This window comes from Pleurodeles waltl, chromosome 11 (assembly GCF_031143425.1).
Source record: "Pleurodeles waltl isolate 20211129_DDA chromosome 11, aPleWal1.hap1.20221129, whole genome shotgun sequence".
NCBI classification, from domain to species: domain Eukaryota; kingdom Metazoa; phylum Chordata; class Amphibia; order Caudata; family Salamandridae; genus Pleurodeles; species Pleurodeles waltl.
Genome location: NC_090450.1, coordinates 541,817,759 through 541,829,695, shown reverse-complemented (window position 1 = coordinate 541,829,695; position 11,937 = coordinate 541,817,759). Strand labels below are relative to the sequence as shown.

Here is an 11,937-nt window from a genome sequence, read left to right as displayed (position 1 = left end):
TACAGTTATCATTCCTGTACAAGTATTACTACACTTACCAGAGTAAGATCCATTAGATAGCCGCACGTTCATTTCAATACTAAGCACGTCTGTGGTAGCTATCTTTGCCTCAATACAGAGACTATGAGGCATAGCCACACTTGTGTTTTTGCCCAGTAGAACAGAGACAAGATACAATTATTTTTTAACATTGTTGACACTGGACAAATTTGCCAGGTGATTAACTTAATTTAAATTAAAGTAGAGAATTACCTTTCATTCCCATTACCTGCTTCCCCCTTCACACCCCCTTAACAAAAACACAAATCAACAAATTCTGGTAAACCTTTGACTAATTACAGTAAAATAAAGGCAACAAATACACTTGAAAACGTTTAATATTGCTTAAAAATGTACAATATAGACTTTGGCGTTAAAAAAGTACGGTGGTCCAAGAAACAGGAAGAGTTGGAATAAGTCGGTCAAGTGTTCAATTTCAAGTAAAAGGATCCTGTGGGGAATAAAAAGCTGCTGTAGAAACACACAGAGTGCCTATAAAAAGTATGGATAGAAGGCCACGTTGGGGACTCAGGTAGGCCCTTGGGCATGCGTATTGGACACACAATGTTAAGACTGGATTGCTGGTCCCAGGGGTTATCTCCTCTGCTGATTACTGTTGAACGTGCAGTAGTACTCTTCGGTCTTGTAAATCAGGTAGCAGCGGCTCATAACATTATGTCTGCATAAAACGACCATGCTATACAACACGACGGGTCATTTCAACTTGGCTCAACATTTTCATCATACTCACAAGGTTCAAGAAGTTGCCTGTAGGAGGTAGCAATACTTCTTAAGGGGCAGTATGTAGTGATACCATGCAGAAACCACAGTTTAGGGGTTCCTCTTCTGACCCCCAACAGTAACTGCTTCCCTTTACATTTAGTTGGTTAGAGTAACAAATATACAACTATCTGTTTAACACATAGGTCATTAAAGACATTCTGCCAGCATTTAAGTGAAAACTCAGGTCAACGACCAGAGCTCCATGGTACTGGAGGTCATTAAGAAGAAGAGGGGTGAAGCTGGCCTTTCCTTTAGAAGCAGAAAGGACAAGCATGCAACAGTCACATAAATTAATGGCCCCAAGCTGAAAAGCAACTCAAAATCAACATAAGGTAAATTAGGTGCTTTAAGTTCACATGTACACATGAGGGGGCATGACGTGCACAAGAGAAGGGGCACAGATTAATGCAGAAGGGGCAGAGTTTCACAAGTAGAGAAGGGCTTGTACATACAGGATAGAAAGGGAAATGAACAACAGAAATGCTTGAGGAAATTTCTAGAGAGCAGGAGGAGAAAAGTCAAGGAGGAGGAATGCTGATGCATGCCGGGGGTAATGAAGGGGAGGGGCATAAGGAAGTAACGCTGAAACAAAAATGGATGTGTTGAGGACATGATTTCATACCACACCAGAAAACATCAGCATTTTTATACCAGGTATTGTAATCGTCCTGTTCTGCCTACATAGTGTAACAGTTAACAAGGGAACTGATGAGGGCATGTGTAGTACTGCAGAGTTAACCACACCAAGGATTCGTACTCCCTTCAGAAAGCACATTCATGGTGCCCCTGAGGAATGATAGTGATTTAGGCGCTCCTGGATCCACAAATGCAAAGAACTGTAGTGTCAAAGTTCAAGTAGTAAAGCATTGGATTCCATTTTGAAGAGTGAGGCTAGGTGAGAAGATAATTTGGCTAAATTATTGCTTTTTGAGGAGACTGTGCTAATCTAAACAGGATCTTGTGAAATTCCTCATGCTGAGTTTAGCATCCAGACCAAAATGCTGGGTTGCCAAACTAAGAGTCCTTTACTGGGGCGAGGGAACACTGCAGGCCGTACAGTCTGATTGTCTGAAAGGCATAGCGCAAAGATGCCAAGCAGAATGTAGGTGGACGACCTTCCTAGGGTCCAACAGAAAAGGGGGGTGGAGGGTATGTTGTAGGACGGGAAGAATTAGGACCCTGCAGAAGTTACCTGCCAAAGCAGCTCCAAAATTAGGACTACAGTGGGTAAGCAGCACCATCGGGGGAGGCAGAGACTTACCCAAACAGATAAATTAAGAAGGACAGAAAAATGTTCTAGCCTCACAACACTCCTTGTCTTCAGTAACGGACTGGGAGCTTTTGTCAAAAGCATCAGTGCCAAGATATACACTGGGCCGGGGGGCCTGGCCCTTTCCTCAGAATAAGACCAGTAGTGTTCATCATCCAGGTCACTAGACCACTAGCTGTCCTGGTCTGACTGCACAACTTTCTTCTTGGTGCGCAGCTTTCCCATCCTGGCGGAGCCCTATAACCAAGAAAACATGATATTACATTACATTACAGGGTCAGATGGCAGAAAAATTCCCTATTTTAAAGAAAGGGCAAAAATAAAATAACAACACAGACACATGTTAAAAGACTTGGTTTGTAAATAATAGAGCAGGACACTGGTAGAGAACAAGCAGGTAGGACACAAAAAGGTCCAAGCCAGGATAAGACATGGCCAGAGGTACAAGGGTGAGAAAACTAGGGAGAAGATAAACCAGAACCATGCGCCCTAAACTAACAGGGATTATTAACTATTAATACACAAAAATTCAGCCCTCCCCCCCTTGATATCAAACAGCCAATTCCAACTTCAGTTACACACTGCTCTTAGTGAATATCTCATGGCATTCTCCTCTATCAGCAGACATTGAGGGTCTGTGTCACAGGAGAAGGATCATATCCTCTAAGCCAGTGAAAGCTTAGTCTTGCCTAAGTGGAACCCTCATGGGCAGTGGAACCAGGCATGCCCACCTCTTGAGGGAGATCCGCATCCGGAACAAACCACTCCATGTATAACAGTGTCTCGAGAAGGCCCAGTTACAGAACCAGCTTCCCACCCTCCTTTTCAACTCCACCCCATGAACATACAAATACAGACACTTCACTATCAGGTACTGTTGCCCAAATGAGGTCACTGCTGAATTCCAGCTCTCCTGAGCCGCTGTTCTGGGCAACAATACATGATTAAGCCATAGTTCTGAAGAACCACTACCAAGGAAAGTAGTAGGGGCCCCAAACATGTTTCAGAGACCTCTCACTTAACAGCCAATAAGTCGTCTATGCCACTGCTTCCCAATGACACTACATCAGCAGCAGTATGCAGTCAGCTCCACCTTCTGTGGGAGCCCAAATATGGTTAAAAGCACACATTAAGGTACAGTGCTTGTAAAAGCCCTCGCTAAGGTCAGCAGTAATTGTCCAATCAATTGAACCACAGCACCTAAATGCTTTACAATTGGTAGCAGTCCTGAGTAAGGCATTGTTTTTCACTGGGTCCCCCCCACCCCCAACAATGGGCAATACGTCTTATGAACCTTTATAGGGGCAGCAGTATACATCAAGGAATATCTCTTGTAAGAGTTTAAACATAGGTAACAGCACCCCATACTCTCCAGCTCCTCTGTACTTCTCGGACAGGACTAAAAAGCCCAGTGATCAAGTGAGCTGCAATATCTGGATGAGGCCCACTAACTGAAGCACCCCACACATGGGCCAAATCATCTAGCTAAGCTAACAATTCAAGAAGGACACCATAACTTACTTTCTCAACCCAATCATGTTAATTAGGGTCTTCCCATAGACAACAGTTAATCAGTACCTAGTAAAGGTCCAAACTGCCTATGATAACCTCTTCCCATGAACAGCAGTAAACTCATAGTGCTTGAGCTCCTGGAATAACATTGCAAGGACAGCAGTCCATGGATCAGCTCTTTTAATAACCATTTCATGGGCAGTACTGTTGGGAAAAGGAAGATCCGACAGGAGCCCTTTCATGGCAGCCAGACTGGAATATGAAAGTGTATTCAACAGTCTACTGTCTGTGATCCTAAGCCCCTGCAAGTCCATCTCAAAGCCTACCATGAAGAACCTGGTAAGATCCTTACCTCTCGAACCAGTGGCTTCTTCTTAGACACACGCAAGCTCTGGCTTCTGCTCAGCGGTTTGGAGACAGGAACTTCACGGGTTCGAGCTGTAGTGCGGGCATCCGTCACCTCAGAGTCAGACCAGTGCTCGTCCATGGAGTCGCTCTCCTGCCCAGAGTGCAGACCAGTGGGACCATCATACCCTAATGGGGCAGAGGATGTTGTAAACTGAAAAATGGTGAAGCCACAACTACATGTCAACCCCTGCCACCCACTTCTCTACTGCTGCATACTGCAAACCCACCTCATCTAGAAATATTACAATACAAGCCTAAATTTGGAAGACTTGGTGACACTGGAATCATTAGGAGAGTTACAGGAAGGGGTAAAGCTAGAAATAAAGTAGTATGTGCTTACGTCTGTGGTTAGTCTATTTACCAAGCATTCAAAGGGTGTGTGTGTGTGTGTGTGTGTGTGTGTGTGTGTGTGTGTGTGTGTGTGTGTGTGTGTGTGTGTGTGTGTGTGTGTGTGTGTGTGTGTGTGTGTGTGTGTGTGTGTGTGTGTGTGTGTGTGTGTGTGTGTGTGTGTGTGTGTGTGTGTGTGTGTGTGTGTGTGTGTGTGTGTGTGTGTGTGTGTGTGTGTGTGTGTGTGTGTGTGTGTGTGTGTGTGTGTGTGTGTGTGTATTTTTTTGTTTACTGAGACACAGGCAGTATGTCAAGCAAAGGTGGACATTGTCGAATACCAAACTACAAAGCCCCACAAGTTAAAAATCAAGGACTATGAAAGCTTTGAAGGATCATGACGAAATGGGAAGAACACAGGCATATGGAACTATTGAGACCTAAATATTTGGTTACCAGAATAATTCTGAAAACGGAACAAAGGGTTTTTGGTAAAGACTACTGGAGATAAAGTACTTTACATGAAAGGTTGGCGGCGGCGGGGGGGGGGGGGGGGGGGGGGGAATATGATTCTGACATTGAGGAGACGGTTTGATCTGTTGCTAAAGAACTATGCCTACTAAAAGCTCCCAGTCTAAGGGGAACTTCTGCAGACATATAAAGGTCTGATTTATGCCTCAGTATTTAAAAATGATGTTGGATATTTTCTATGGGACAGTGCCACATGACTTATGTACAAGGACTTTATAATAACCATTTATGTTTAAAAATTAGAAGAAAAAAAAAGGGAAATCTAAACCGTTTTAACTGAGTACTGTTGACAGATTAACATTATTTTGGGCTAGTAATGTCCTGACAATGCGTCTATGCTTTGTGGTTAAATGGATTGGTGGAGATAAATTTGTCGATCCCACTTCACAGGCAGGCTTTAGAGATGTTAATACAACCTTGAAACATGCAGCAGATCTGGCCTTCTTTGCAAAGAGCCTTACTGCCCCGAGTGCTCAGTATTTGTAAGGATGTTAGTCTAGTGGAAGAAGAGGTCTAGTGGAAGACCTGGGTTGCAGGGTCTTCAATGTGACAGACACTGAAGGTTGAGGGGTGTCCAACTGCATTTTTAATTTAGAGGCTCCCCTTATAAGAGCATCTTGAAATGTTAAGATGTCATCCATTGGTGAAACCCTACTTGGAGACTTTCCTGGGGAAGTGTGAGTGTAAGAAGTGGTAGTAGAGTCTGGTGATCTAGACCTTGAAGATGAAGATGTTGTACTAGGGGATGCCGGTCTTGTTTTGACTGGTGATGGGGCTTTCCATTTTCTAATTGGGGACACAGAGGCCGCTCTGTCTGTTGCATTGTCTTACCAGTTAGAGATTTAATGGTGTTAAATGAACTTGTAGAGGGTCTTTATGTGGTTTAATGGGTCGTAGTGGAGGCAGGCTTAAGTCTTGTTCAGGTGAAGGAGGGTCTGAAAGTTGTGAAGAGCCTGACCAGTGAGATGAGAACATAGAAATGTCTTTACAAAAGGTTATTGACGTCGATTCAGGTGTCATGGACGTCATATGAGGTCATTTAAGAGAAGATATACCTCTAGGCGGTGACATATGCCTCTGACGTTGAGTGGGTATCAGGCATAGACTTCGAGTGTTGCGAGTCAAATGGTGAGAAATTGACATCAGTTATTGACAGCGACCTATTAGATCTCGACGTCGATCGCAAGTGTGCCAGTGTGAAGATTCCGGGCATCGTGGAGAGTCTCGCTGTAGATCTTGACGTTGAACAGTGACGTCGTTGGTGTCCCGTCAGCGTTGAACCTGGTCTGCAAGATGAACAGGATCTTCTGACAGCGACGGCTTTGACGTCGAGGCTTGCCGTCAACGAGAACGGTGTGATGATGTTGAGCTGGAGAGTTTTTGGCAACAGATCTTGAGTCTAACTGCTTTTTATTTCTTTTGTGGGGAGATATGTGATAAAGATCTTTCCATTCTCCTCCTTTTCTTCCTCTCCTGTTCTTTTTTCCTGTCCTCCATACAGCTACGTAGTCTTATGCCTTCTGTATCTTTAAGATTTATTTTTGACTTTTTTTTTTTTAATACAAATATCACAGCCCTTAGTGGTGTGTTGAGGTGATTAACATACCACACATACTTGATGGGCATCTGAAGATGATTTTTTCCTGCCACATGAAGGGCACTTTGTGAAGAGAGCTGGCATTTTTAAATAGAAAATACACTTCCACAAAGAGGAAAATAAGCAAAAATGTCTTCGACAGTGCAAGTGAGGAGATGTCAAGTCAAAAAGGTTTGAAAAGCTCATAGAAAAATCTTCTCACAGATATATGGTGAAAAGAAAAATCCACTGAGGTATTCAGAGATCCTGCCTTATGGAGCCGGAAAAAAGAACTGACTCCCTCAAGCAAACTGCTACTGCAGTGCATTCTGGGAAGGGGTCTCTCAGGGGTCCTTAAAGGTACAGACTATTTCAAGCTTTCAGTGTTAGCCTATGGGACTGGTTTCCCTCTCATGCTGCCTATGTCAGGGTCAGCCTTTTTTCTATGACAAAGTGTTCCAGATCTTAAAAAAGCCTTTTTTTCCTCACTACTATTCTTACTACGCTGCTTCAGAATTTCAATGAAAAATAAATCACTGAGTCTACACCGCAACTATGAAGAAAATGATGCAAGTGATGGACACAATTAAAACACAATAAAATCTAAAACAATATTGAAGGTGTTCTGGTGTCCACGCAGGCAGCACAGAATTATTCTAAGTTTATAACTATCAATGAAGATCCTACAATGCAGAAATAACAGATTAACAGATCACTTGGTGCACAAATATTTTAAAGAACTTAAAAGGACTAAAGGGGCCTTTTCTAACAGCGGTGCCCTTATGAAAACTATGGAAGGCTCTGAGGAAGTCCGAGCCAGAAGACCACAGATTCATTGGGTTGAAGAGACCACAATCAATTTACAGTTTACCAAAACATCACATGAAGCTCTATTGATGCCATAGGTTTAAACATTAAATGGATTATATCAGATACCATTCCATTTAGATCCCAAAGTGAATGCGGTCTGTGACCAGTGAGAAGTACATGTAACAGCCCAAGAAAATGTTATTTTAATAGACAATTGCATAGCACTGTACTACTATTAGTGTGGCATTGCAATGAGCTGTAAGGTTTGGGTACCTTGATACACTGAATGAGTAACTATCTCCCAGAGTCCATTTTCTGTTTGAATGTTTGAAACGGTCATCAGAAGTGTTCGTTCTCTTTTTTTCTCATCATATATATATACACACACATATACACATATACATATACACACACACACACACACACACACACACACACACACACACACACACACCCCATCTGAAAGGTTGGGGTATGCACCGCCTGGCAAGAGGAATGCATAGGAGGTAACAAGTAATGCATAGGAGATAATGAGTTATGGTGCCCATAGCACCACAGCATCTGCCTAGTCGAGAGGGGCTCAGTGGGTGCTATTTAGTATGTATTGTTTTATGAAGAGAGGAGCTTCACTGTGAGCTTGGTGTTTTACAAGTATATGCGCCTCTAAGCAGACATTGATCACCGTTCTGTTTCTGACTGTTCTGTTGGCTTATTATTCTAGTTGATACAGCAGAGCTTGGTGCTACCAAACTATATGGAATATCAGAACTTTGCTGAATGTGTCCTCAATGACATGTTAATATGTTCAGTGTGATGTTGTATTTTACTTAGTGGGACTGTTGTGTGCATAGTAACTGCTAAACATCAGTCATATCTGGATAGCTCTGCACACCAAAGTGCAATTCAAGAAACATGCACTAGTGTGTGTCTCAATTCTCGTAGGAACTGTTGCATGCTTGTTGATCCTAAATTGTATAGAATATCAGACCAGTGTTAGATGGGTCTCATGGTACTTTCTATGTGTGGAATATTGTTGCTGGAAGAGGCGTGTGTTTGTAAGCACAGCAATGCCACAAATATTGTGTATTGGCACTGAGTTAGATGCATGCTTCATGGTAGGTCTAATGTTTCCTATTGGATGAATGGTACAGGTGTAAGAATGTTCTCCTCCACTATTCTCTCCTTTCCAGGGGAAGGGTCACAGTAAGACCTACCACTCTCCTACTTTGTGGACGTCGCAACAGCTCAATTTTCTATGCCCATTTGGAGCAGTCCTCTTTTTCCTGTACTCAGTCCTCTCAAGTTACAGTCCTGTGTGCCAACAACTTACTTCACTTCTGCATTCCCAATATCTTGTTAGCCCTGCCTCCCCCTTTTGAACTCCTCTGTTCAGTGTCAGAGGGCAAACTCTGCCACGCTTACTTATAGCTTCTGAATGTGAGACACTGTAAGACCTTCCTGAAGAGCTTTATAGGCCCACACAAATGTGTGACAACCCCCACTCCCTTTAGTGAATTAGATTTAAGCTACCATCATGTTTAATCCACTGGACAACTGGCAAAATTGAGAGTGGACCTCCAGACACACATAGCAAGGTGCAGAAACCCCCACAAAATGACAAATCCAATGCTTGGGTAGCTTTCCAATCCACATATTAAGAAAGATCTACATTTTAAGTGGAAATCCGGACATTGGAATGTAGATCTAAAGGGAAGTAGCACAAGAAATGCTAGCAGATTTAAGCATCTTTCAAAGACTTCCAGGTGTATTTGCTCAGTATCGCTATACTGAACTAGAATATAGGGGCAGACTCTACTTTTGTTCCGTGAAAGGTGGAGATTAACAGAGAGCTCATGTCAAGAAGCTTAAAGTCAACCTGGTCTCTGGATATAAAATGCGGAAGTGGGATTGTGGGTTTACCGCAACATACTTGCGCCTTAAGCACAGGAGAAAGGTCTTCTGCTCCAGAGTGCACACATGAAGCATGCACTCCGAGAAAAAAACAAAAAAAGACCACAACTCTACAATGATCACATGGTGCACCTGATCCAAAATATGACAAAACTCGTAAGTACTCCATCTCCATTCTATGGGACTTAACCACGATGGAGAACCAATGGTTCAGAATGAAGAATGGAACACTAATCACAGATTTTTGAGAGGCCACCCACTAGTGGAGTTTAGCCTTCACATGATATGGTACAAATTCTGCCTCTAAAGTCAAATTAAACCTGTGCAGCTATTTCTGGAAATCTACATAACATGGTTTTGTTTTTCCAAATGGTTCACTACTGTGCAGGGAATGGAACAGTGCATTTAATTCATTTTGCATTATGTAACTTTTAGAAACACTTAAAGGCATGACATGAAGGACCTCAGTCCTCTAGCAATTCTCCCATTCTTGGGCTGGTCCTAAACTCAACAGGATAAGTAGTGCTAAGAAACATATGGAACTCACCCAGGGGTCTTCGCCTCAGGTCTTGTACATCAGGGTACAGCGGGTCTCTGTAGTGGATTGGAGCATCATCTGGCATCGCCCGCAGGTCCTGCATGCTGAAACTGCGCAGGCGTCCGACTAAAGCACCCTGACCCTGAAATAGGAGTAATAAGCACTCTGCACATGTAGCTCTAGGTCAACAGCAATATTTGATGCAGATGAAGAAGCATCCCCCTGTTTCGAAAACACCCCTATTCACGTACCTTAGATGCAGCCTGCACGGCTGCCGTAGCTGCAATATTCAGGCCTTTCCTCCCAAAGTTCACCATAGTCTCGTAGCTCCTCTCCTTTGCTTGGATTATGTAGGCATCAATCTCCTGCAAGACAGCCCAGAAAAAGTATTAGGACATAGCCCAAAGATTCAATTCAATAATGTGTAGGAAAATAAACTATTTGCTTATTTGTCTGATGAAGCAGAAAATGTTACAGTAACTTTCAACTTGTAATTCATATTGCAAAATCATGAGAACAACCAATTAAAGCAATAAAAGACCGGAAAGTCAAGTGGGTTTGAAGTAAACATTGTGAATAGAGTTTTATCCAAGTACTATAATTCTTACAAAATGTAGACAACGTTCTAGCACTCTTGAAAGAGAGATGCCCGAAACTGCACATTGCCTTATCCTTCGTAAAATCCGTAAGGATTATCTTATAAGGAGCAAAACCTTGATTGCATAAACAGCACAATCATTCTAAGGAGGATTTTAAAGAGACAGACGTGTAGTACATTATCTGGGGACAAAAGTCCCAGTGGAACAATATTCTTTTCCTAGTAGCTGCTTTTCAGTAATTTCTGCCTGCAAAATGTAGACAAATAGTGTAAAGAAAATCAGGTATCTTTACAAGCATAGAAGCAACATCTGACTAAGCAGACAAAAGCCCTAAATGAGCTACAACATCCAAGGATTGGAATCGGGAACGCTACTATACATGCAATAAGAGTATCACTAAAAGAAGTCTGGGAAAATGTGGAATACTAAAGCACTGCTACAAAGCCTATTTTAAACAAGTAATCCATGCCAAAAATATTTCCAAAAAACAAACAGGCCAACTGTTGCAGCAAAGTAGAGAAAATAGGACAAAGGGGAAAGCAGCCTTTTGGGAATAGAGGATGGGATAGCACAGAGGCACTTTGGTTTTCTGCACTAAGTCGGTCATTAAAATAGAATCAGACACCCTACATAAAATAAAATACGAGGCTAGCACTGGTGTGCTTATCTTCAGTGTTCTGTGCTTACTTTTGAATCCATGACAGATTCATCATTTTTGCACAAAATATTGTCATTTTGGAACTGATCGATACCATCCTCAAAAGGTTTTAATGAAAAAATAAGCATGCTGGGCACTGGAATTGATGGTGCTTCTGTAACTGCAAACATTAAATAGGTCAACCGGTGTCAAGTTTGCCCATTTAATTAAGCACCCTCTTCAGATTCTTAGGCTAACTCTCATGGGTGCTCAAGCTTAACCTTCATAAATTCTGCCTCCCTGCGGAGACGGTTCAGAGGATTACATTTAAAAACATAACATTTCAAAGCTTCAAAAGGGAACTATTATGTAACAGTAAGGAATGGTTTCTTCCCTGTTACTCCTGTTCTCTCGTAGAGGGATTTCCGTTACAGTCATAAGCAGTGAATAGTCCCGCCCACGTGCGAAGACCCCGGAGCACTTTTTCACAACACATTTTCTTAAGTGCAGATATGTGTGTGTGTGTGTGTTGACACATCACTGTAGTGGTGAGTTCTGTCCGATCAACCTGGGAGGGTTGTTTATGACTACAACGGAAATTCCCCTATGAAACAACTGGAGTTACAGGTAAGAAACCATTCCTTCTCTCGTATGGGATTTCCATTTAAAGTTGTAAGCACTGAATAGAGTAGCAAGCCCATCCCTACTTAAGGGAGGCCTGTCCTACTTGAGCATCTGCTCTGGCATCAGAATCCAGGCAGTAATGCTTGGTAAATGTATGGACAGATCTCCAAGTGGCTGCTTTGCAAATATCTGGGATAGGGATATTTATCAGTAATGTAGCAGTAGCTGCTTTGCCTCTAGTGGAGTGTGCTTTAGGCTTAGCTGTTAGTGTCTTGTTAGCCTATTGATAACATAACAGGAAACTATTAATCAGGAAATGGACTGTTTAGAAGAGGCCAAGCCCGTACAGATCGGACCATAGTTAATAAAGAGTTG

The 11,937-nt window shown here is 42.5% G+C and overlaps 1 protein-coding gene across 2 annotated transcripts in view; it reads right to left on the bottom strand.

Moving 5' to 3' along the window:
• Nucleotides 1-359: 359 nt before the first annotated feature.
• Nucleotides 360-11,937, bottom strand: part of REEP4 (receptor accessory protein 4) — an 82,057-nt gene continuing 70,479 nt past the window's right edge. For both annotated transcript variants that reach the window (XM_069213968.1, XM_069213970.1), the window contains exons 6-9: nt 9,954-10,067; nt 9,712-9,844; nt 3,957-4,138; nt 360-2,329 (exon numbers count right to left, since the gene is read on the bottom strand). In XM_069213968.1, coding sequence (XP_069070069.1) covers nt 2,264-2,329; nt 3,957-4,138; nt 9,712-9,844; nt 9,954-10,067 — 495 coding nt within the window. In that variant the 3' untranslated portion in view covers nt 360-2,263. The remainder of the gene's footprint in view (nt 2,330-3,956; nt 4,139-9,711; nt 9,845-9,953; nt 10,068-11,937) is intronic.